The sequence below is a fragment of the Myotis daubentonii genome, chromosome 16 (genome assembly GCF_963259705.1).
Source record: "Myotis daubentonii chromosome 16, mMyoDau2.1, whole genome shotgun sequence".
Classification (NCBI taxonomy): domain Eukaryota; kingdom Metazoa; phylum Chordata; class Mammalia; order Chiroptera; family Vespertilionidae; genus Myotis; species Myotis daubentonii.
In genome coordinates this window covers 15,059,509-15,086,204 of record NC_081855.1, presented here as the reverse complement: position 1 = coordinate 15,086,204, position 26,696 = coordinate 15,059,509, and the positions used below count along the sequence as shown (strand labels likewise).

The window sequence follows — 26,696 nt, the reverse complement described above, 5'->3', positions numbered from 1 at the left end:
TTTTTAGATTGCAAATTCTCTGCAGCTTTTATTTCTCTGATATTACAGCAGTGTGTGACAGTGACAAAGAACTTCACATTTTGTGCATTTCTTTGGTCACCTTTCAGCATTAAAATGAATTATTCTTCACTTATAACTTTTGTGTGAACCTCGCGGCTCTTCACCCGCAGCTTGTTGACCTGGGACTCGGCGATGTCTGCCCGCTCTTCAGCCTCCTCCAGCTCGTGCTGGAGTTTGCGGAATTTAGCAAGATTAGCGTTGGATTGTTCCTCCTGAGGGGGAAAAATGCATTAGAGAGTATAAGAACATTTGACATTTCCGATTCTTATTTATTACTAGAAGCAGCTACAGAATTCACTTCATGAATGAGAAAACAAAAGGTTCTGCTATTAGAGCCACAGGATCCCACATACTCGCCTCAATGAACGCATGGGCTTACAACCTCCCTGTTCCATCTTTCATACTTAACTCTTCCTGGCAAACTTAAGATGCTGTGGTGACCACAGGGAGATCAACATAGTGGAAATCTGAATCAATCTTGTTTCTGTGAAACAAACTTTTACAATAGCTACAGTGGTAGTATTGGGTGCAGAAAGCCTTAAGGAAGGTTTCTGAATTAACAGGGTAAGAAAGATAACTGCATCCAAATGAAAAAGAAATGTCCTGAGAAGGATTTATCATGAAGTTAAATAAGACTTAAACTTCAGAGCCCTCATTTGCATGGTCCCTATGAGTGCTGGGAATATAGGACTTCCAGATGGGAGTTGTGGAGTGTTATAGACAGGGAAGGAATTGGGTTGTAACCAAGAAGCAGTTCTGTGTGAACATGTCTGGAAAATTGTTAAAGAGGTCTTAGAAGAAACGAACCCGAATCTCGAAGGCTCCAGTAATTTGTGATACAAATTTCTCATTCTAAATAAATTCTCATTTTCAAACCTAATTTTGTATTCCCAATTTTATGTTCTTTGCCTTAAAGAACACCGCTTAAATTCTGTAAATGTCAGGCTCCACAAAACCTGGACTTGCTCCTGAACCTTTCTCTCTCACTGAAGATACTCACAGCCTCTTCAGCTTGTCTCTTATAAGCTTTGACTTTGGTTTGTAATTTGTCCACCAAGTCCTGCAGCCTGAGAACATTCTTGCGGTCCTCCTCAGTCTGAAATGAAAAAGATAGCAAATAGATAGTGTCATTATTTGAAAAGAACTCAATTTTATTTTCTTGAAAATGAAATTTGGAAAAGAGTGAGAAGTTGGTCACCTGGTAAGTGAGTTCCTTCACTCTTCTCTCATGTTTGCGAAGACCTTTAACTGTCTCCACATTGCGCTTCTGTTCATTATCAACCTCGTTTTCAAGCTCCCTCACCTGGAAAAGAACAAAGGTGTTCAACAATCGGCTGTAACGAGCTGCGTGAACAGGCTGGAAATGAAGTGGTGGGAACCCACCCTGGCCTCCAGCTTCTGGATCTGCTTCTTCCCGCCCTTCAGGGCCAGCTGCTCAGCCTCATCCAGACGGTGCTGCAGGTCCTTCACCGTCTGCTCCAGGTTCTTCTTCATCCGCTCCAGGTGGGTGCTGGTGTCCTGCTCCTTCTTCAGCTCCTCGGCCATCATGGCCGCCTGGTTAGTAAAATCAAGAAAATAAGGAAACGTGGTAATGGCAAGTAGCATGTGTGTATCAGCAAAACAAAAGTTCATCTCGCTCACGTCAGTGATGGCCTTCTTGGCCTTCTCTTCTGCGTTGCGAGCTTCCTGGACAATGTCCTCCATCTCTCCCTGGATTTGGGAAATGTCTGTCTCCAGCTTCTTCTTGGTGCTGATCAGGCTGGTGTTCTGTTTTAAATTAAGAAGAACGGAGAAAAGCATATTTAATTGTAAATATTTACATGACCAGTTTTATTAGTGCACATAGGCATACATTATTGGCCAACGAAGTGTTCAGAATAAAAACCAAATCAAAAGTTGATTGTAAGTTTATGCCTTCTGTTCTTTCTACTCATTATTCTGTTATTAAAAATTCTCTTGAATTCTCCCAGGTAAAGTTTAATTTTTAAAAAATTTATTGACTTTAGAGAGAGAGAAAGGAGAGACATCAATTTGTTGTTCCACTTATTCATGCATTCATTGGTTGATTGTTATATGTGCCCTGACTAGGGATCAAACCCTCAACCTTGGCGTATCAGGACAACACTCTAATCAACTGAGCTGCTCAGCCAGGGCTATTAAAATTTAATTTAAAAAATAATGATTTTATTAATTTCAGAGAAGAAGGGAAAGGGAGAGAGATAGAAATATCAATGATGAGAGAGAATCATTGATCAGCTACCTCCTGCAGGCCCCCCACTGGGGATTGAGCCTGCATCCTGGGCTTGTGCCCTGACTAGAAATTGAACTGTGACCTCTTGGTTCATAGGTCAATGCTCAACCACTGAGCCACAGCATAATAATATATGTAAAAATAATAGAACATACAAATTAGCAAAAAAGAGACAAAGAATAATTACACTCCCCATTTATCACACTTTTGTTTATCCTTCTGGATGTTTTTAATAAGATGATCATATATATATTACTTTTAAGTAGCTTATTTTACTTACTATATTGTGACCATCTTTCTATGGCAATATATGCATACTACAATGGCTGCTTATTTGCTATTGTGAGGAGAAACCACTATTGTGTAAGAAATCCATATAAATGCTGAATAGCAGTAATGATTACTTGCATGAGTTTGAACTTAAGAGCTTTTTTTAATATCACATAAAGTTAGCTTTATGTGCACACATGATACATAAATATTACGTGGGCTTATTTTTTTTCTTTTTTATTTGCTTATCTTTTTGCCATTTAGAATTGCAAGAGACAGTATGGCCACCAATGTTGTATATATGGTTATTAATAGGGGTCTTCTGTGTTCTTTTTCTAATGTTTGTAGAACTCAAAATATTTCCCATTGATATGATTATGCCAGCCCATAAGTATACTTGGGAACCAGGTAGGCCCCAGAATGTTTTTACTGATCTACATTTTCAGAATTCCAAAACCTTGCCAAGATTACTCCTGACTTTGTGAACAAGCTTATTCTCTCAAATTGTCTTCAGCTTCAGGGAGTGCATTTATTCATCCATAGTCTTGAATCTCACCTGGGTGTGCAAGAGTTGCACACGCTCATTAGCGTCCACAAGCTCTTGCTCCGCCACCCTTCTGCTCCTCTCAGTCTGTTCCAAGGATGCCCTTAGCTCTTCAATCTCAGCCTGCATCAGGTTAGCTCTGCGCTCAACCATGGCCAGTTGTTCTTTAAGGTCATCTTGGCTTCTGATGGCATCATCCAAATGTAGCTGAGTGTCCTACACAGAAAGAGAAAATGACTCTTGCTCATGCTTCAATTAAAGCAAATACCAATTTAGGGTCATGTACACACATTGATTTTAGTAACTTAGAGTATGATTAGATAGGAAAATTCTGCAAGTGCCTTTAATGACAATTTTTTTGTAGCCTACAATAGCAGTTCTATTCAAAAGAATATGATATTATATTATATTTTTATCCCAAATCATAGAAAAGTACTGTGGTGTAAGCTACAAAATTTTGGATTAGCAAAGTATTCTTAGATACCAGCTAATCTAATTATATCATTTTATGTATATTGAACAAATGAGGTCCAGATAAATGAAGTGATTTATGTGTAGTGTGTAACTAATACTCTCTCATCACTTCCTCTGTCTCTTCACCTATCACCACTTTGTCTTCTCTTCAGATGATAAAATGAACTCTGTCCTGGGCTTTCCAGAATTAAGCTATTTTTTAGCTGTGTACATAAAAATTTCAACTGATCATCATATTATTTGGATGGTTTATGGCATATACTCCTCATACAATATTAAAATTTGAGTTACACAATGACACCCAGACTGAATGACACCATGTGTGTTTATCCTGATGTACCTTCAGTATTCCTTGTGTGTTCCTGTAGTTCCTCAGGGCCTCAGCAGCCTGGCGGTTGGCGTGGTTCAGCTGAATTTCCATTTCATTAAGGTCGCCCTCCATTTTCTTCTTGATCCTCAGGGCATCATTTCTGCTCCTAATCTCAGCATCCAGGGTGCTCTGCATGGACTCCACGACTCTGAGATGGTTCCTCTTTAGCTGATCAATTTCTTCATCTTTTTCAGCAATTTTCCGGTCAATCTCAGATTTCACCTGATTTAACTCAAGTTGGATGCGAAGGATTTTGCCTTCTTCATGTTCAAGAGATGCCTTTTGAAAAAGCAACATTTAGATTACCTAAATGTAAAGTTCAAAGAGCTTTTTTGTGTGCATTATTTCTTCAAGAAGGCATTTTAAAAACTCAAGTTTTCATACATCTTAATTTAGCCTACTAGTTCTGCATTCCCAAGGTACAGTACAGTATTTCTTACTGAATTATATGAGTTATCCCCTAAAAGTTTGAAACATGATTGATCTCCATTGCTGTTAATTTTCCAACTTATTTATAATGTATTGGTGAGCAAATGAAACATGTACCTCTGCTTCCTCTAGGGCAGCCTGTAGTTCACTCTTCTCTTGATCTATTTGTTTTTTAATTTTCTCCAATTCATGGATATGCTTTCCTCCCTCTGCAATTTGCTCAGTCAGGTCAGAAATCTCCTCTATAGTTTAATAATAAAATACCAAATTCAGTTGAGAAAAATGAAAAATTGGGAAGAAATAACTCCCTACCATTTTTGAAATAGAATGATTATAAAGACTCACGTTGTAAATTCTTATTCTCTCTCTTTAGTGTTTCAAGATGGTCCATGGATTCCTCGTAGGCATTCTTGATCTTGAACAGCTCAGTGCTTAGAGAACGGGACTCCTTCTGGGAGGCCTCAAGTTCAGCCTGAGTTTCCTCCTGCTTCTGTTTCCATTCTGATAAGATCTGAAAAGCAGTAAATAAATCATCAGCCAATGTCAGGAGAAAGGAAGACCAAGTAAGCATTGATAAAGGTTAAGCAGGCTGGGCCACCTTGTCAAAGTTCCTCTGCTTCTTGTCCAGGGCTGCGCAGGCAGCATTAGATCTCTCCACATCAAGCATGAGGTCCTCCACTTCATTCTGGAGCCGCTGCTTGGTCTTCTCAAGGGAGGCACACTTGGCATTTACTGCTTCCACGTGCTCCTCGGCGTCCTGCAGACGCTGGGCCAGCTTCTTCCTGAGAAATAGGTCAGTGTGAGTGACACAGCAGCGTCAAAGCTACCGCAGTCAACTTGATAAAGCTGCTCACTAAGAAACATTTTTCCCATGATTTTTGTTCCTATGTCTACAAATCATTAAGGTTTTCTAAAATATCTCCTCAGTATCCATTTTATCTCTTCTAGAATTCTGTTTTCCCCAGTGAATTCTTATCTTCATCTCGGGGTTTCAGACATATTTATGAGGCCATTTGTGTGTGTGTGTGTGTGTGTGAGTGTGTGTGTGTGTGTGTTTGTGTGTGTGGTGGAGGAGGTGGAGAGAGAGAGAGATTGAGATTAAGCACTTTAGCTGGTTGAGCAATGGGAGGATGTGAGGCAGAGGTTGGAAACAAGTGACAACCATGAACAGAAGTCATATCATCAAAGAATGTTAGTATTGAATAAGATCCTTTTACATTTTCATCTGTGCTCCTCTTCACAAATGAAGAACCTAGCCCAAAGAGACTTGTTTAATGTCACACAATTAGTAACTTTCTGGCTTTTTATAGCCCAGAAAATGAATATTATTCCATTATTACACTCCACAAATATCCTCCAATCTTACTGCTCTCCCAACCCACACTCTTAATCTAGAATACTCCCCTGCAAATGCTTGCCAAGCCCTCTCATTCTATCTAGTTCTAACAAATACTGATATAAATCATATTTAGGGAAGCTGCCTTCACTAGGAATATAATGGTTATTTTCTTCCCATGTGTAACTCCCATGAGTTTTATTCCACAACTAATGTGTGTTATTAGTGAATAAACTCATCGATACTGGTTGTTAGTTAAGTGATGAAAGAGTATGATAGTCTTATTCTGAAATTTTAATGCCAGGGAGAGATAAATTGATTAGTGTTAATTATAATATTCATAACAAAGTAACTGCAACAGGTAGTCTCAATGTCTCTGTTTTGTCTTATATTAACAAAAAATTAAATCTACTTAATTCAGAAGGGTATACTGATAATTATTCATTTTGGTGGAAAGAAATTAAGATGCTTTTGTAATAGGCCAGAATGGGGAGAGGGCTCTGGTCTTGGCCCATTTTCCAATGGATATGCACGGAGCTGTAAGGAGGAGAATATGGTAGAACCCCTCATTCTGCAATAAAATAGATTGAAATCTTTTACCTATCTCTATGCCCTGAATATTCTCTTTCTTTTATATTTTCCTTTGCTGTTTTTTAAATTTTGTTTCTTTCCACTGCCTCCCCACCCCCCACCCCCCCACCCTAAGAGCCCTTACTTGGCCTCCTCCAGCTCTTCCGTGCGCTGGATGGCGTCCGTCTCGTATTTGTTCCTCCACTGGGCAACCTCACTGTTGGCCTTGGACATTGCCCTCTGCAGCTCAGCCTTGGCTTCCTGCTCCTCCTCATATTGTTCCCGCAGCAGATCACAGTCGTGACGGGAGGACTGCAGGGCGTGGGCCAGAGCATTCTTGGCCTGAACCACCAAAAAGTTTATAAGTTTATGTTCTGATCATTGATATTCTCTATGTAAAGTTCCATAGTGCAAAGTTCAAGGGATTGAAAGAATCATTTGGAGAATTCTCACCTTAGACTCCTCTTCTAGCTGTCTCTTTAATTCCTCAATCTGTTGTGTAAATGCTTGTTTGCCTCGGGATAGCTGAGAAACCAGAGCATCTTTCTCATCTAGCTGTCGTGCAAACTCACCTGTGAAATCACAAAACATGAGTGATTTAGTTATTTTGTCTAAGTGAAAAATAATTTAAAGAATGAAATAACATTAGAACTCTCTTATTTCATACTAGAGGCCCAGTGCATGAAATTTGTGCATGAATAGGGTCCCTAGACCTGGTTGGCAATCAGGGCCAATCAGGTTCCCCACCTCCTGGCCTCCCTGCTTCCTTCCCTCGCTCCCTCAGTGCCCCGCAGCAGCTGCTGCCACTGGCCACCAGCCATGTTCTGTGCTGCCCCCTGATGGTCAGCACATGTCATAGTGAGCGATTGAACTCCCAGTCTCATGGTTGAACACCCGAGGGGACACTTTGCATATTAGCCTTTTATATATAGAGATAGAGCTGATGGAAAGAATAACTCGAGGTTTGATGCTGTTGAGAAGCTTATTTCTTGCTCTTTCAAAAATGTGTGAGCTTTCTTTTATATCTTAGGATTTAGGGGTTTTTGAGTAGTTCAGAGGCAACAAAAGATTCCCAGCCCAAAGAGCTTAATTTTCTTCTAGTTATAACTAATAAATAATTGTTTACCACCTCACAATGAAAAGATGAAAGAATAACAAGTCAATGGTAAGTGGGTGGACATGATTTGTATTTGATAGGTATACAGTGGTTGAAGCTGGCCTTTCATTCTTCACCACTCCACAGGATGGTCATATTTATTTACTGACCTGATTCTGTATGTAGACGTGCCCTCTGGGCTGACAGTTCATTTATTAAGCGTTGTTGCTCCTCTTCCTTTGTTTTCACTTCACTAAGCTGGTCCTCTAGTGTGCGGCACATTTTCTCAAAGTTTATCTGTGGTTGGAAGTACAAAGCAGTAAGATGATATATTTCTATTTGTAAGTCTGGTATTTGGAGATCTGTAAGTACTTGTGGAAGGGGGCTGAGTTTTATTTACTTTCTGCCTGGTGCCCTGCATGGTGCCTTGCATGAAGAGGCACATAATTTTGCCTGAATGAATAAGTAAATGATTATGAAAATGATATTGGAAATGATTAGAAAACACAGCATCATTTAGATTCTGTATAACATAGAATATGGTTTTCAGATAAGTTTTTTTAAATTGCATTCTTTCATAAAGTTTAAAGTGATTTGTTCATATAAATGAAACGATTCAATTCATTGTAGTGATACCTAATAGGAATAATTTTAATACTTGAGGTAATGAAGTGTGTACAGTTAGATTAGATTGTCATATATAAACTTGATCATTTTGAATTGTTGCAAATAAAGATGAGTTCAACAAATTAATAAAAACCTTAGCTTTGGAGATAGTCTCCATGTTACTAGCGAGGTCATCGATCTCCATCTTCATCTCACTCTTCTCCTTCTCCAGCTTCTGCTTGACCCTCTGCAGGTTGTCTATCTGCTCCCCAAGTTCAGCCACACTGTCCGCGTGCTTCTTCCTCAGGGCAGCCGCCGTGGCTTCGTGCTGCAGGGTGGCCTCCTCCAGGTCCCTGCGCATTTTCTGGAACTCAGCCTCCCGCTTCTTGTTCATCTCAACCTGGGCTGTAGTTGCCCCACCAGCTTCCTCCAGCCGCTCGCTGATCTCCTCCAGTTCCCGGGAGAGGTCAGAGCGCTGCTTCTCTGCTTTGGCCCTAGAGGCCCGCTCTGCCTCAATTTCCTCCTCCAGCTCCTCAGTGCGGGCCTGGGAATAACAACATTAATGTGAATTCATGGCAGCTTTGATTCCTGTAATGCCTAGAAAAGGTGGAATTTATGACTTACCTGTAACTCCTTGATCTTCTTCTGCAGCTGCATCCCAAGGGCCTGTTCATCTTCAATCTTGCTTTGCAGATTGCTCATTTCAAACTCTTTCCTATTATAAGAGTATCACATTAGCTCACAGTCAATTCTCCTACCAGTCTTCTTGTGTGTGTATAATTGAATGTCTGTATAATGCTGGTGTTGAGGAAGTGAGTAGTACATGTTTTACATGTCATGCATCTACTATTTTCATTAAATAAAAAATGAAATATGTCTTTTTTTCCATATGCCATGAAGTACTATTTTAGAGATCGTTAAAGCATATATTTCATCTGAACTGACAATTAGAAGGTTACAATTGAATTATTTCATACTCACTTTTTTATTTTCTCATCAAGTTGTTGTTTGTCATTTTCTACATCCATTGTGGATTCTTGGGCCAATTTTAGGTCACCCTCTAGTTTTCTCTTGGCTCTTTCTAAGTCCATGCGAAGTTTCTTTTCTTGTTCCAGAGACCCTTCAAGCTAAATTTTTAGTGGGTTTTATTTATTTTAGTTTTTAAGTACTGAACCCTATGCTACTAGCCTTCAAAGATACACAGGGGAATTTTAAAAGATACACCAAATAGCCTGAACTTTAGTTACTATTCCCAAATCAGTACTTAAAAGTTTATGAGCATCATTTATGGTTATGTGTTACATTCTTTATTTCATCTTAAGGGAAAACACTGGGTTTTCCACACTTACATCATCCACTTGCTGCTCTAGCTTGGTTTTAGCTTTGGTCAGGGTGTTGACTTTGTCCTCCTCTGCCTGCAGGTCATCCAGCGTCTGCTGGTGGGCCTCTTGGAGGGCCTTCTTCTCCTTGGTCAGCTTAGCTATGGTTTCGTCCAGGCCTGCCATCTCTTCTGTGAGGTTTTTCACCTTTAAATTTGAAAAATTTACAGGAATGTTAATGACATCCTGCAGTCTTGATGAAAAACATGGTACTCTCTTAGGACATGTCAGCCTGATGGAAAAGGGAAACTACAAACTAACCCAGGCCTATGTAGCTGAAAAATAATGGGAGATAAAGATAAAGTCTAAGTAGTTGGCATAATTATGACTGTATTTCCTTATCAAATTCAATAATTTAAAGATAAAATTTCAATTAAAATATTTTGGTAAGCTAACCCCTGCAAATACTCTAAAATGGATCATGATTTGTACCTTGTTCTCTGTGGCATGTTTCTCCTTTTCAACCTTGGCCAGTGTCAGCTCAAGGTCATCAATGTCTTTCTTCAGTTCTGAACATTCGTCCTCCAGTTTCCTCTTCTTGGCCGTCAGCTCAGCATTCATTTCTTCCTCATCCTCAGCTCTCTCAGTCACCTCTTTGATTTTGGCTTCAAGCTGGATTTTGGTTTTGATCAGCTGGTCACATCTTTCCTCTGCATCAGCCAAGCCTTCAGCTTCCTGAAGGGGGAAATGAGTTATTTTTATTTGTCTAAGCTATATTTGCAAACACATACTAATTTATTAAAAGGTGGAAACTTCAGTGACTCAACCATTTCAGTCAACACATATATGCCAACTAACTTGACAATTCTAAAAAATCAGGAGGACAGAATGTTAGTAATTTCAAATTATTATGATTAAATATGATAACAGATTTCCTCCAAATAGTTATCCATGAAAGGTCAGTAATGAAAAAACATTCTAATCTAAGAGAAGGTTCTATAAAGAAAGGAAATTGCCTAGGATATTTTTATGAGTTTTCTCACTGATGATCACATATGAACATATGCAGCATAATTTGTGACTTTGCATCTATTGAATGCACATATGTACATATGCAACATAATTTGGGACTTTGCATCTATTGCTTCTTTAGGTCTTAGTCTTGGTATTTTCGAAAGGTAAACAATCACACTAAATGTTTCAGTGGAAACCATTTATTTATAAACCTTAAATTAAAAAAAAGTTCTCATATCATGTCAGCTAGTGATTGGATAAGATGTGGCTGAACTGTGCAATGTACAATACTCACAGACTGAACCTGGAGTTGTAGTTCGTTTTTCTCTTGCATCAGAGCAACCATTTTCTCTTCAAGTTCTTTCCTTTTTGCCTCTGATTTAACCAGATCATCTTTGGTTTTCTCAAATTCTTCCTTCATGTTGGCCATCTCCTTCTCGGTCTCCGCACTCTTGAGGAGGGGCTTGATCTTGAAGTACAGCTTCATCCAGGGCCAGTGCTTCACATTCATGAAGGCGCGGACGTTGTACTGGATGCAGAAGATGGCCTCTCTGTAGGAAAGAAAAAAAGATGCAAATCAAAAAGAATGTGGAATGTGTCCATTCCTCAACAAAAGTAATGACTTCATTAGATTCAACTATTAAAATGTGGAGAAGGGGTACTTGCGCTTGATCCCTCACCTCCTCTCCATCATCTTCTTGAACTCCACTCTCATCAGGAACCCTCTGCACATGGCTTGAGTGCGTGTGATGAGTTGAGCTAGCTTATCATCTCGCATCTCCTCTAGAGTTCCCAACAGGCCAGCTTTAAAGAAAACCTTGCCCAAGAGCAAATGGAATATGTTATTTTCATTCATGAGAAAATCCAAAGGAAATGACGTTATGATAGATAGACATTTGCGTTGGTGGTACCTTGGTATGACCGAATTTGTACTGGGTGTGGTCAATGTCAATAGAACCTAGAAGTTTCTCAGAAGCCTTCTTGCTGTCAATGAACTGACCCTCTGGGATAGCACTTGCATTTAGAATCTTGTATCTGTCAGAATAAAAAGAATATTAAAATATGGCTTATCTTTACTGAAATAAAAAAGGTAGAACTCTTGGTAGCTGTCATTGACAAAATTATTGATATTTGGAGGAAAAGATTGCATTCAGATAAACAGTGCTTTATTTGAAACTTGCAAAAAGATGATGAAAAACTTATGATCATATAAACCAAGACTTCGTTCTTCATGGTCACCTTTCAAATAATCACATTTTAGTATTCAAGGAAGAGTGAAAAAATGTTTTAAATACGTGGCAATTTTGATACAGACTAGCACATTGAAAGTGATAAATAATGACACAAACCTTTGTTTGAAGTCTGCATAAATGATTCTGCTTGGGAATCCCTTCCTACAGATGCGGATGCCTTCCAGCACACCATTACACCTCAGCTGGTGCAGGACAAGTTCATGCTCCATGGCCCCTAAAAGAAAGATATGTTTTGTGTGATTAAAAGTCTAATGAAAAGTCACACCGGAGTCTTATTTGGATATCAGAAATATCTTACCAGGAGTTTTAGTTTCATTGGGAATGAGACAGCGTACAAAGTGGGGGTGAGTGCTCTTCAAGTTGGTCATCAGCTTATTTAAATTCTCCTATAAAACCATATGAAAAGTTTTAGGGTAATTTCTAGTGGCATTTACATAAGAGTCCCTATCAATGATCTGTAATTAATGAGTTCTTATTTCATGTTTTAATGAGCTATCTCAATGAAGAACAAATCATGATAACAAAGAGAAATAATATACATGGTGCATAGATAGAAAATTATGGATTACACAAAACCAGTCAATTTCATTTTATTTTTCTCAAGCACTGCCAATCAGAGAAAATTTATATTGAGACTTTGGTCATATGAAATAGATGTAACTGAATACAGTGGTTGTTTTTAAGAAAGGGTTCGATTTCATGTGAAATTTGCTTAATGCCAGATCCTTTAGATTTGGGACTTAAAAAGCATGTAGTTAATTTATTATAAGGTTTGATGTGAACAGACACAGTCTGGGTCCTCTTGTTAAATTTTAACTGAGACATTTTTCAGATTATTTTTAGGACATCACTACTTTTTTGTTTCACCATAGATTTCTTTAAAAAATTTTAAGTGATAACCATTTAATTTCTTTACAAAAGTCATCATTTGGAATTCAGAAATATACTGTACCCTAAAAAGAGCTGACACTGTCTGGAAAGAAGAACCCTTCTTTTTGGCACCTTTCTTTCCACCACCACTGTCTGAAAAATAAAATAGAGAAATTACAGTGATTTGCAACAGCCTTGTGAGTACTCTCCATAGACATTAGAACAGTCAAAATTCCCTTTGTAATTTAAATTTGCACTCATTCATTTGTATTATTCCTATTCTTTTCCTATCTCTCCTCCTTCAACTCTAGATTTGGAAAATATAAGCATTGGCTTGCATTATGAGTATTCAGGAAAATGACAGCATGAAAAGAACTATCTAGAAAGGGTAGATTTGGGGAAGGGATGGGATTTCTTTAATGCAAAGAAGCAAAGTCTATCTCCTAGAGGAGTGGCCAGGGAGACAGAGTGGTAAGGCCTCCTTAGGGCACACATCCCCCAGAAAACAGGCAGGTTGCATGCTTGGTCCTAAGTAGGTGAGCCTCTGCTAACCTGCAGGGAAGTCCTATTTTCTGTTAGCCTGTGCTTTCCTATGCGTACTTGTATATCTGGTCTTAAGTGACTGAAAAGAGCAGAACTTTAATTTCTTAAGCACTAGTGCCCTGACAAGAATTTCCTCTTCAGCTTAGATGGATCCTTGAAGGAATCAGTACTATTAAAATGATAGAAATGAGATGTATGATTCTGAGCTGTCACTTAACTTCTCTGAGTCTCTATTTTCTTGTTGAAAGAAAGCCATAGACTAAATGATCCGTAGTGTTAATTTTAGTTCTGGTCTATGACTGTAAGACCCTACCACAATTATTAAATATCCTTAATTTCATTAGATCATATTGGCCAGTATTTTCATGTTAGCTTTTGCTATAATTAATCTCTGATAAATAGTGTATTTCTTATTTGTGCCTCTAGAAGCATATTTATAATATTAAAATGCCCATCAGTAGATAAGTGGATAAAAAAGTTGTGGTGTGTTTACACAATGGAATACTAAGCTGTATTTAAAAAAAAATGGAAATCTCACCTTCTGTGATAGTATGGGTGGACCTGGAGAGTATTATGCTAAGTGAAATAATCCAATCAGAGAAAGACAAGCACCAAATGATCCCACTTATATGTGGAATCTAATGAAAACAATAAACTAACAAAATAGAAAGAGACATAGATTCGGAGAACAGACTGACAAATGTCGGGGGGAGGGGAGGGGCGCTGGATAAAAAAGGTGAAGGGATCAAGCAGAAAACCCCCAAACTCATAGACACAGACAACAGTATGGTGACTTCCAGAGGGAAGGGGGTTGGAAGAGATAGTAGAGAGAGTAAAGGGAGGATAAATGGTGATGGAAAGAGACACAATACAATATACAGGTGATGTGTTAGAGAATTGTGTACCTAAAACCTATATAATTTTATTAACCAATGCCACCTTAATAAATTCAATTAAAAAAAATGACCTGCTTCAGCAGTTGGAGCCCCAGAGAAGAGGAGAGACAGAGTCTTCAATCCAGACTTCTGGTACAGGCCAAGCACCGTCTCGTTCAAGGGGTCCTTGTTCTTGTCAAGCCAGCCGGCAATGTTGTAGTCCACGGTGCCCGCGTAGTGCACCAGCGAGAAGTGGGCCTCAACCTTGCCTTTGACGACCTTGGGCTTCTGGAAGTTGTTGGACTTTCCAAGATGCTGCTCATACAGCTTGTTCTTGAAGGAGGCGTCTGTGGCCTTGGGGAACATGCACTCCTCTTCCAGGATGGAGAAGATACCCATAGGCTAAGAGTAGAAAAAAGGTATAGTAGTGATGAGTCCCTCAGAAAAAAATATGCTCCAATAATTTATGTGCTTGATGAAAACCTGAAAATATAATGTTCCAAAAGTAGACTTGGAATGATAAGAAATTAAATAGGCATGATACTAATTGCCTTCTCTACTACTGAAATCTGAAATAATCATGTACCAAGGACACATGGGAAATTTGTTTGCTAGAAAGATTCCATTTTTTTTAAAGCCCACAGGTGCCGCTTTATAAGTTTCATGTTCAGAGTATAAAATTAAATTCTGAAACTGCCATTTCAAAACTGAATTCTTTCTTCCATAAATGTACATATCTAAATACTTTCTTCTCTACTGACAGTGAACTTCCTTCACCTCAAATATAGACATGATGAAAATATGAAGAGAAGAGAAATTATGGATAATGACTAGAAATGATCCATTCCCAGGAGAAAAGTGCATCTCATGTGTATCATTAAAACTATTTGTACTCTAAGCTATGTTCCCCACAACTGTGGAGTTAAGTGATACTAATACGGTTTTGCTGTGTAAGCAGATTGACTCTTTTCAGTGGCAGATTTGATATGAAAGCCTGATTTAACATTCAATATTGATGATTTTGCTTTAGTCACAAATTGTCTCCCAAAAACTATTTTGGGTATTCCAGAAACTGAAATACTACAGAAAAACAAATGCCTTTTCTGAGGACTATATAGTTTTGATGAATAGTAGAGATATTGTGTCACCAAAGTAAAATACTTTTCCCCAAATTGGGCAGACTTAGTCTGCTTTTATGCTCTCATCTCTCATATATTTATGAATTTTGACATTAGTATTTGAAGTTTTCCTACATGGCAATAGCATTTACTCTTCCCACTGATTAGAATAGGGTTCATACATAACAATATGCCTTATTGTTATCAGTAGGTACATGATGAGTTCCCACTCTAGTTTTGAAAGTGTTTTGTGATTGCTTGATGAGTTTTAACATCTTCATAACTGATATAACTATTCCTCTACCCCTTGATAATGGGGAATTTAGGGCTCATTTCCAGATAAGGCTATAGAAAGGCTTATTTATTAGTCATCATCAACTTACTCAGTAGTCATCATAGTCTTAATGACTGCAACAATTGAAGAGTTAACTTTCCAACCTTTAAGACATCTTGACATACCCTGCACATGAAGAATTACACATGCACAATACACCATCCTGGGTTCACTAGAGGGAATTACAATACTCAGAAGACTAGCTGTAATTTCATTCTTTTCTTCCATATGCATAAGATCATCAGTATAGTGGATTAAAAACTGTGGTATATCTACACAATGGAATACTACGCTGCGGTAAAAAAGGAGTCCTTACCATTTGCAACAGGATTGATGGAACTGGAGAGCATTATGCTAAGTGAAATAAGCCAGTCAGAGAAAGATAAATATCACATGATCTTACTCATTTATGGAATATAATGAACAACATAAACTGATAAACAAAAACAGATCCAGAGACAGAGAAGCATCGATCAGACCGTCAAACCTCCGAGGGAAGGTAGGGGAGGGTGGGGGTAAGGGGGAGAGATCAACCAAAGGACTTATATGCAAGCATATAGGCCTAACCAACGGACACAGACACCAGGGGGGTGAGAGCATGAGGGGGGGGGGTGGATGGGGTAATGTGGGGATAAGGACACATATGTAATAACTTAATCAATAAAGAAATTTCAAAAAAAGGTCATATAGGAATGACAGTGAGGGAAAATGAAGTGATTAAGTGGGTTAAATGTGACCGTGTACATGTGTGTGTTGTAATCATTTTCTACAAATTACTTTGTTCATTAATAACATCACTTGTGACACACCTTACAACTGATTAGAGTGCACAAATATACCATAAAATGCTACTGCTTGTTCTTTGAAAACTGGGATTGTGGTTTCAAATATAGGAATGTGGACTATTTTTTCGTCATGTTCTAAAGGCTTGAAAAGTCATACAAACCTTCTCAATGAGCTCAATGCAGGCAGCCAGGTCCATCCCGAAGTCAATGAACTCCCACTCGATGCCTTCCTTCTTGTACTCCTCCTGCTCCAGCACGAACATGTGGTGGTTGAAAAACTGTTGCAGTTTCTCGTTGGTGAAATTGATGCACAGCTGCTCCAGGCTGTTGTACTATAGGAAACAATAGATATAGGAAATTACTCATAACTTAAGTATTTGTAATCTATAAAGCAGCTACTAATATTTCCTTCTGAATTTAAGGCATATGATTTATTAAATTACAAAGGTTTGGATTGTTTTCTTAACATATGACATAATTCTAAACAAAAGAGAATTGACTCCTCAGTATTTTGATTCTCAAGTAGCTGCTTGAAATCATGCATATCAGGCAAAATGCTGCTAAATGAAGACATCTTTTAAATATCCTCATTTTAAGAAAGTGTTTTTATGCTCATCTACATGGATCTGGGATTGATGTTGAGTACTTTAACCATTCATGGACCAATTTTGAGACTTCTAGACTTAAAAGACTAAAACTTTCTTTTCTATTTATACCTATTTACTAGTTGTCACATCTCTCCAAAGACCCTTCTTTAGTACAAATTCCATTTTGTACTTTTTTTTGATAGGTGAAGATTTTAATATCCCTTTCAATAATTTATAGAAAAAGTAGGTAGAAAGGCAAGATATAATAGACTTGAATGACAGAATCAACTTTGCTTGACCACCTGACTGATGTTTACTCAACAATGTGTAGCAGAGCACATGTTTTTTTCTTTTTTATCATATGAATTTTTAAATCTTTAATATAAGAAAGTATTTCATAATCTAGCCACCCAACCCACAATTTTTGGCTTACCTCCTGAAAACCCTCATCATGCATTTCTTTTTAAAATAATTATTGAATTTATTGGGGTGACACTGGTTACTAAAATTATATAGGTTTCAGGTGTACAATTCTATAATAAATCATTTATATGTTATATTGTATGCTCATCGCCTTTAGACAAGTCTCCTTCAATTATCATATAGCCCCTATACCCTCTTCTGTCTCTCCCCTCAAGTCATTCCCCTCATTTAATCACCATGCTGTTATCTGTGTCTATGAGTGTTCTTTTTTCTTAATCCCTTTACCTTCTTCACCCAGTCCACCAATCTCCCCAACTTGTTTGTTAATGCTCTATGCTTTAAATGACCGGGGATTTGCATTTGCTAATTTTCTATAAATTCATTACTCACATCGAAGATCTCAAAGCCAGCGATGTCCAATACCCCAATGAAGTACTGCCTGGGCTGCTTGGTGTCCAGCTGCTGGTTGATGCGGGTGACCATCCACAGGAACATCTTCTCGTAGACGGACTTGGCCAGAGCACCCACTGAGTTGTACACCTTTAAGAACAAAGATAATTTAGTTTTTTATTTGAAAATAATGATGGACCCTTAAGTCTCCTATAGCTCAAATGAATCTGGAGGTTTAAGTCATGTTTACCTGCTGTACAGTCTGGCCTTTGGTGACATACTCGTTGCCAACCTTGACCCTGGGGTAGCAGAGGGCTTTGAGCAGGTCAGCAGAGTTCAGACTCTGGAGGTAGGCTGCCTTGTCAGCAACTGCATGAACAAGGTGAGGATGGTGAAACCAATCAAGGCTTATACAACTGAAGTTGTGAATGACAGTGACACAGGAAAAATATTTTTGCTTGAAGAGTAATGTAGCAGAACACTCATTTGCTGATATAGCTTCAAAATTGCCACATTTCATGCTAATTTTAGTCACTTTTTTTGGAGATGATAATTTGGAACTTGGATAATTGATGCTCTGTGTGATATTTAAAACATACCTAAAGTGGGCCATGATAAAAGCAATTTGAGAAACTCTAACTTAGGGCTGTAGTGACAGCAAACTTTAGATCTGTATTTTTTTACTGAAATAAATATTTTAATCAAATAGCAAATACTACCTGGCAATAAGTCAATGAAGAATGGAATGGGCAGAAATCACATCTCCACAAACTGCTCAGCATGTAAAACACCAGGTAGTATGTCATTTCTTCCCCCAAATACTTTTTCCCATCACCAGGTAAGTCAAAGAAAATGAAAATAAGGTCTACGTCTCTGAGGAGCTGATGATGTCAGTTCTGTCATTCGAAAGGTATCAACAGGGAGTGCTACCTTCAGTGCCATCTGGCTCAGCTTGCTCTTCCCTTTGCTTTTGCTTGAACTTCATGTTCCCATAATGCATCACAGCTCCTGTGAGCTTGTAAATGGCCACCTTTTCATCAGCACTGAAACCCAGGATGTCCACGGCACTCTGAGAAAAGAGTTGAATTTAATTCACCTCACAATTATCACTATGGCAGACTTAGGATACTCCTCCCACTTTTTTCTCATCACACTGTCTTATATTTGACTAACACTTTTTCATTTTCAAAAGGCACTCATATTCATCACCATTTTGTTCTATATAGCAACACCCAAAGGTATGTATGCCTTCCAATTGAGTCATGTGAACAGTAAAGGTGTTAAATGACTTGTCCATACCCACTCAGTCAGGACTCAGAGGCAGTGCATTTCCCATTTCTCCGCATTATTATCCTGGCCTTGCTGTGCATCCTTCTTACTGTCTCAGGGCTTTTCTTGCTCTTTTCTCCAGCCTCACAAGTCTGTGTTTGCTCCTCCTTCTCCTACATTGTCCTAACCTGATACATATTCAGAGTCTGCCTTTCCACCCTAAGGCGCAGGAAGGATGCAGTTGGGAGGAGGATATGAGGACAGCAGCAATGGCCTGAGTTTTTTTCCACATGCCTGTCTGATATCAGGCCACAGCTGACCGTGAGATACCTGGCAGTGAACTTTACCTGATCTTTGTTCATGTAGGGAACAGACGTTTGTGGAAAGAAATTTCTTCTTTTATTGAAATATATCTGTGTCTTTTTTTCTCTATCAGATTTTGATTCCCTTCTTAATTGCCCATGCCACGCTTTGAAAAGTTTTATTCAGTGGGGCAGGCACAGGGAGGAAAGAATGTTTATTTACCACTGTTTCCTCTTTCCTCAGACTATTGCCTTCTGGCCCCAGCTTACTGACTACCTATCTACAGAATTTAGACATCACTACAGAAGTCCTGGAGCGAGACTGTCACATTTTTTTAACTTCCTACACTAGCGGATCTTTCTCAGCTCTATCACATTTGGACATACATATACAATATGTTATAGAGAAAAAGCTGATAAAGGCACATAGTTCACAGACTCCTTGAAAATAACATTTTAAAATAAAACTATAATTGCAAGGAACTTTAAGGTACTATCTTGGGAATATTGGGATATTCCCATTGGTATTAAAGTTAATAATCAAAGAAGATTGATAATTCAGAAATTCAAAGGAAAACATAAAATATGTATAAAGACAATAAGCCAGAGTAATAATCCTTTAAAAAAAAGAGGAGGGAGAGAAAATCTGTAGTTCCAAAAATAAATATAAAGGCTTCATGGAGTCTCAAAAAGAATATTATTGCGGTAGATAATCCATTTCTTCTTATACTGCATAGGGAGGTGAGGCATATAATATTAGCCCTTAGAGGTATACTTAGAAAAGATTTTGTGTTTTCATCTGATTATAAAGGAAATGTAGGGATTTCATATTTAGTTACAAAAAATTTAAAATATTTTCCCATTTCTTTCTGACATCTTTCTCAGATTCTTGGGTCCAGGGTCTGCCATAAAATAGAAGAGAAACATCACTATTGGAGCACAAAAATTAACCAAAAATAACTGATAAGAAAAAAAAATGAGTCAATTAGCCAAGGAATGACAAAGACCTAAGATTTATTATAGACATTTGAAGTTTCTAATACATGTTGGTGGGCAGGGGCATTGAAGTACCTTGTAATTTTATTCCAGGGAAAGGAAAGCCTGGCAGGCAGTATTGCCTATTTATATTCTTCCTGCTAATGCTGTCTACTCTAGCAGAGGAGAGTGTTGTACACTGGAAAATGAGTTTGGCTTTTCTTGCTTTGTATCTATTACTTACATCTGTGGCCATCAGCTCTTCCTGATCATCAATGCTAGGAACTGTGATTTCACCTTGACTAACAAAGGCAAAGTCATATGGATTGGTGGTGATCAAAAGCATTTCTGAACACATGGAAAAGAAATGTAGACAGAGTTACTTTGGTTATAAAAATATTTCAGAGGGACTTCTTAGATGGGCTGTCACTATTTCTTGGTAGAAATCAAAGATATTTCTTACCAATAAGCTCTGGTTTCTTGTTGGACATAATTTGATAAAATATGTGGTAGCTTCTTTCAGCCTTTAGCTGGAAAGTAACTCGGGACTTCTCAAGCAAATCTAGAAAGTGAGATTAGGCACATTTAACAGAAAAGGTCACAGTGGAAAAAAGATGAAAGTAAGATTTTAATATGTACTTTAAAGAAAAAGATACTCCATCACTAATATTTATTAACTTACATGTTTCAATATCTGCAGAAGCCAGTTTGCCTGTGGCACCAAAATGGATCCTGATGAATTTACCCTTAAAGAGGCAAAGGAGAACTTATTGTACGTATTAAAAGACAGACACTAGTTCTTTATAGCTACGGACAAATAGATGCAAAAGATATTGCTATCAGATGTATAGGAGAGGCAGTACTAATTCTCACATGAAAAGGAAGACCAGGAAACTTACAAAACGAGAGGAGTTGTCATTCCTCACAGTCTTGGCATTGCCAAAGGCTTCCAGTAGGGGGTTGGCACTGATGATTTGATCTTCAAGGGTCCCCTTAAGATAATTGAATAAGATAGATAGAGAAACTCTACAAAAGATGAGTTTTAGTCTGCTAAAGTAACTTCTCATTGATCTTCCCCATTCTTCTTTCCCCTTTTATAGTAGCCTGTAACTTTTGGGTAAGATTTTCTAAAATGAGTGAGAAGGAGGACAAATTGTGGGGAGGGCAACACTTCAGGGTCTGGTCTTGGTTTCCATATCCTCAGGCTCACCTTCCCCCCTAATTAAATGGTTGTGAGAACTTTTACATATTGAACCTGTCAATATATTTCATTCTTACAAGTCCTTCCACGAGTTATTTTCCCAATCTGGCATTGCATGCAATTGGCTGCCATGATTCTGAAGTACCGTGGTCACATTGTAAAAGTCTTTTGGTTCTTCCATCCTCAATTGAACGTCATACCCACCTGCAGTTTGCCACCAGAAGCGGGCTCTTCTTTTTTCTTCTCTCCAGTAACTGCAATTGTTGCGAAGTACTGGATGACACGCTTGGTGTTCACAGTCTTCCCTGCACCAGATTCTCCGCTGTCAATTCCAGACAGAGGAAAAAGTCAGAATCTAAGGCTGTAGAAGTAACTACTACAAGGATCAGAACTCAAGAGAAAATAAAAGCATGAAATATGCATACGTGATCAGGATGGACTGGTTCTCACGATCTGCAAAAGAGAAACCGAAACCCAAGATGTTTTTAAAAACCACAACACTTGGCACATAGATTAATACAGTACTTGTAAAACTCAAACTGTCTTCTAAAACTCCCCATTTTCACAAAAGTAATAACTATATCAATTGGTGCTTTGCGATTTTCGCAAATACTTTTAAAAAATAAGTATCCAAAGTTGTGCTAATTAGTGTGTTAAACTTCCATTTCATTTAATGTGATAAAATATGTAATGCATTACTTCACCATAATAGCTATGTGAATAATCAGTATCAGGTGAGTAAATAATAGCTTCTGATCCTTGTAGTAGTTACTTCTACAGCCTTAGATTTAGACATTTTCAATCCCATCAGTCACCTGGTTCATAGTTCAGAATCCTGTCATGATATTAATTAGTAACTGTGATAACTTCTCAGTATGAAATTTCAACGTTTACTCTTTAGAAGAGATGAAATAATTAAAATGCATAGTTGATGCCTAAATTTAGTTAATTTTGAGCTGGAATTTGCATTGATTAATTTGGATTTTAGCATAGAAATCTAAGCAAAATTCCTTATATTTTTGGAACTGGTACATTTTATCTAAATATATTACCCTTATTTTATTAGTGCTATTATCATGTGTGTGCTGAACATGTTATTTTCAAAGTACTGGTCCTTTGTCTTCTGTGTTATCAGTATACAAATAATTTATAAGTGGTTATAGAAATTGTAATTATGGGCTGGCTCACCAGTCAGCATGTTCTGATAGGCGTTGTCAGAGATGGAGAAGATGTGAGGAGGGGCCTCCTGGCGCTTTTTGCCTCGGTAGGCAGACACCACCTCGGGGTTATACACTGGCAGCCACTTGTAGGGGTTGACAGTGACACAGAAGAGGCCCGAGTAGGTCTGTGGGAAATGATAAGGTAGCTCAGTCAGTAGTCACCTCATTAACTGCCTTGGAAACATGGAGAGAGGGACCTAAGTAGTGCATTTAAGGGACCTGAGCCTTAAGTTCTCATAATGCTTAATGGTTTCATCCATTTGCTGCCTCCCTCTAAGGTCCACTGCTTCACAAAATGCTTCAGTTTTCCAACTAATTCAGTTTTAAGTAGAAGGCTTTCCACATGTTCACTTTCAAATACATCAGAATTTACAACACCAACCAAATGATTACTCTTAAGATAAAATTGCGGTAGCCAAGTCTGAAGTCTTTAATTTGTCTTAGCTAATACAGTTCATAGAGTTATTGAAAAGTAATGTCAAGGGGCGCTCACGTAGATCATCCAGGCTGCATAGCGCTCTTTGAGGTTGTACAGCACAGCGGGCTCGTGCAGGTGAGTCATCATGGCCATGTCCTCGATTTTGTCATATTTGGGAGGGTTCATAGAGAAGACTTGATCGTCCTTCACTGTGACAGTCTGTTAAGAAAAGAAGGAGCCAATGTGTATCAACTAAGTAGGAGAAAAAGATCATTTATGCCGTTCCCTCCTTTTTTTTAACTCACAGTTCCTCCTTCAGTCTTGACCGTCACCTTCCCTGCTTCCCTGCTCTGCACTGTTGCTTTCACATAGGACTCCTTAGGATCCACCACAAAGACAGAATTCTTGGCATCAAAGGGCTTGTTCTGGGCTTCAATTCGCTCCTTTTCAGGTTTTCGGAGGTAAGGAGCAGCCGCCCCGAAAACTGCCATCTCAGAGTCGGAACTCATGGCTGCGGGTTATTGAGGGCAACACAGCACAGGACCAGGTGTACCTGGAGGGAAGAAACCCAGTTGTACAAGGACCCAGGGTGTGGGTGGGCATTGTCCTGATGCTCTCACCTGTGGTTAATGGGCTTCATGGCCATGCCTGTTTCCTCACCCCTGCTTTTTTTTTTTTTTTAAATTTCAGAGAGAGAGATAGAAACATCAGTGATGAGAATCATTGATCAGCTGTCTCCTGCATGCCTCCTACTGGGGATTGAGCCCACAACCCGGGCATGTGTCCTTGACAGGAGTCAAACCAGGGACCCTTCAGTCCACATGCTGATACTCTATCCACTGAGTCAGAACAGCTAGGGCCTCACCCTGCTTTTAAGGATCACTCTTGTGTCCTCTGTAAAGGTTCTGAAAGATTAGATCATTGATTTGAAAGTCTCATACTGGTAGCTTTTTAGCCTCCATTTTATCTTTTGTATCAATTGAGAAATGTGGAGGGGAATTGATGTTTCAATCAGCAACATTTGTAATGCCCCAAGTGTGTTCAGAACTTTTTCTCTTTATGCTTTTCTTTTCTTCCCTTTTTTCCACACACCCCCATTTTTGACATTGTGATGATACAAAGTAATGGAAAATAACTGTGAACAATGGCTTTACAATCTAAATGAACTAACTTAAAAACACTCAATTATTTAAACAAATTTTCTTCCTGCCTCTAATGATTAAAGTTGGATGTATAAACTGCGTGTAAAAAGATATTAAAGTTAGATGTACATCTGTTCTTTGAGGACATTTTCTAGGTTGAAAGCATCTAATCAACAAAAGTCCTAGTTAACTGACAAGTATTAGATAATTAAAGGGGAAAGTAAGTAAAATAAAACTGAAAATCCAACCAATGATTTTACCCTAAGTCAAAGTTATCTTTTATTAGTTCTTAAATTGTGCAGAAGTCAGAAATAGTGTCTAAACAAAAGATGACTTTAAAAAGTTGTTGGAGAAAAGCATCTGAAGTTTTAATAAAATTTTTGTAGTGATCGTATACTTTTAGTCTATACTTCTCTTTGTTTTTAGCTGAACTTTAGCATACAGATCCTTTTTATCTGATTCTTATTGTTTTAGGTCTCTTTCAATTTCTCTCTTCCCCCTCCTCTTATTTTAAAAATACCAATCCCCCAAACATCTCTTCTGAAATATTCAGTATAAAGTTTCAAGCCAAAATAAACTTAAATTTTTCCCACTGACAGACTAATTGTGAGAAAATAAGTCCTCTTGCCCTGATGGCAAGGACAGGATGAGCTAAAGAAGGTGGCCTGTATGGAGTAGAAGAGGGTGGTTTGTGGAAAGCAGTGCCTTGATTGTCAATGACAACAATGTCAACCTTTTATAAGCTTTCCAGAAGGAGTCTTGATCAAAACTTCCTCTCAACTTGCACTGTTAAATGTCAACTTTGCTCCATACTGTATCTCTGAAATCAGTGTAGTTCGTACTTATAAAAGTCTCTTGAAGACACAGTGAAATTTAGACATTTTCAGGGGACAGATATTGGAACAGTGTTAGGGGTTTTGTTTTTTTTTCTTAAGAGGAGAAATGTTATTCTGTTACATTATTTTTTTGTTTATAGATTTGTTTTTGCATCAGGCAATTTTGAATTAACTACCATGTAGAGATGACCATATACAGTGTATCCACAAAACACAGAAAGGACATTCCCATTCCCATCTCGTGTCAAAATCAGTCATTTCCAAGTTTGTGGCTTACAAGCCCCCAAGATCCTCAGGCTTGTTGCAACAAGTCCTTGAATTCACCTGCACGGTAGTAATTGCCTCAAGTTCAACAAACAACACTCCTACACAAAGCAGTGTTTTCTATTCTTTTATAAATGAACATAGCTGTGTATTTAAATATAAACTTAAAAAAATAATTATTAAATGCGTGGTAGGTTTGCATCATTATGCATATTCCTAACATAATACAAAAAGTACAGGTCCCAATGCATAGAGTTGGGGGAGGTCCATTAAATAAATGTGTTTGGTTCTATGGGAGGAGACCCCGGAAAACCACTGACAGATCATAGATGGCAAGAGCCAGAAGGACCTTAACAGTCCCCCAGCCTCCTCATTTTACTGGTAAGGAAACTAAGGCTCAGAAAGGGGAAGGGTCATTCAGTGACACAGAGTGGTAGTGCCCAGACATGAGTCCCGTTCTCCTAAGTTCACATTAGGACTTCTTAGTGCTAATTCCACTGCAACACCTTATTTAACGATACATAAATGCCAACTGGCTTGGCCGGGCAACTGGAGTCAGTGAAAAACCTGGACTGGCACCTAGAAATTTTGTCTTTCAGATCAACCCATTGTTGGTTGATATGACCATTCCATCTCTCTGATATGGTCTTACTGTTTAAGTTGCAGTAGTAGCACACATGAAATGTTACATGTGATCATTGTATTCTTTCTGAAGTTCTAACACATGTAAAAGACAAGAGTCATTACATTTTATGTGGTTAAATGGTCTGAACAGTTAAAATTTTATGAGATGCCATTTTTAAAGAGAAGCTGCTCCTTGTATCCTTTTCCCATTACTAAACTAAGATATAAAATGTTAGCTCTTTAAGACCAGCAATACAGATATCCCTTTGTTCTTCAGAGTGTAGTAATAGATTACGCTTACCTCTCGTGTTACCAGATGAAGAAGGTGGCAGGCTCAAAGCAGACAACTGCTGTTGAAAGAAATACAAGAGAATGGGAATTCTTTTATTTTTGTTTTCATTTAATCACAAAACACTAGTAATTATTTGCACAAAGTCATCTTAAGGAATGTTGCAAAGAAAAGTTAAAATTTGGAAAATTTTGGAAACAACAACCTCCCTTAAGTGAATAATTACCAGCAATGTAAAACTGGCAAGTTCTCTTCCATGTATACATACCTTAAGGAATTTTGAGGAGGGACAGGACAGAGGCACCTTGGTTCCACTTTTATAGAGCCATTCTGCAAACACAGCAACCGCCTCAGCTGTCCTAGCTAGGAACCTACTTGGCAAAATGTTTTTTTTGGCAATCTCTTTGCACAATATTCACCGACTGTGGCTGTGAATGGATATAATTAGAAATATTTGTTGTCACCCATAAATAATTTGACAGAGGATGATCTGGATTTTTTTTAATAGGCATTTGATAGGGGACGGGGATTCAGGGCTTCTGAGGCTGTTTCTCCAGCTTTGCTTTTGCATCATTCATCGCAGAATTCGAAGCCAGGTTCCCACTTACTCTCCTGTGTATAAAATTGGCCTGGCAGGGC

General features: G+C 38.3%; 1 protein-coding gene across 1 annotated transcript; it reads right to left on the bottom strand.

Annotated features, from left to right (window-relative positions):
• On the bottom strand, nucleotides 1-26,343 carry LOC132218014 (myosin-4). The gene is made up of 40 exons (XM_059668625.1): nucleotides 26,326-26,343; nucleotides 26,070-26,118; nucleotides 23,208-23,455; nucleotides 22,978-23,121; nucleotides 22,453-22,609; nucleotides 21,690-21,717; nucleotides 21,469-21,586; nucleotides 20,963-21,055; nucleotides 20,746-20,809; nucleotides 20,527-20,625; nucleotides 20,308-20,411; nucleotides 18,448-18,586; nucleotides 17,768-17,886; nucleotides 17,518-17,667; nucleotides 16,279-16,449; nucleotides 13,973-14,282; nucleotides 12,545-12,615; nucleotides 11,891-11,978; nucleotides 11,689-11,806; nucleotides 11,251-11,374; nucleotides 11,020-11,156; nucleotides 10,635-10,890; nucleotides 9,818-10,060; nucleotides 9,356-9,532; nucleotides 8,988-9,133; nucleotides 8,631-8,721; nucleotides 8,161-8,550; nucleotides 7,571-7,697; nucleotides 6,758-6,876; nucleotides 6,450-6,646; nucleotides 4,997-5,180; nucleotides 4,744-4,909; nucleotides 4,516-4,640; nucleotides 3,940-4,248; nucleotides 3,138-3,341; nucleotides 1,702-1,827; nucleotides 1,444-1,614; nucleotides 1,259-1,363; nucleotides 1,061-1,156; nucleotides 1-272 (listed from the first exon to the last, which is right to left on the bottom strand). Exons 3-40 carry the CDS (start codon nucleotides 23,409-23,411, stop codon nucleotides 120-122), a joined length of 5,823 nt encoding a protein of 1,940 aa, XP_059524608.1. The 5' UTR covers nucleotides 23,412-23,455; nucleotides 26,070-26,118; nucleotides 26,326-26,343; the 3' UTR covers nucleotides 1-119.
• Between the last annotated feature and the right edge of the window lie 353 nt (nucleotides 26,344-26,696).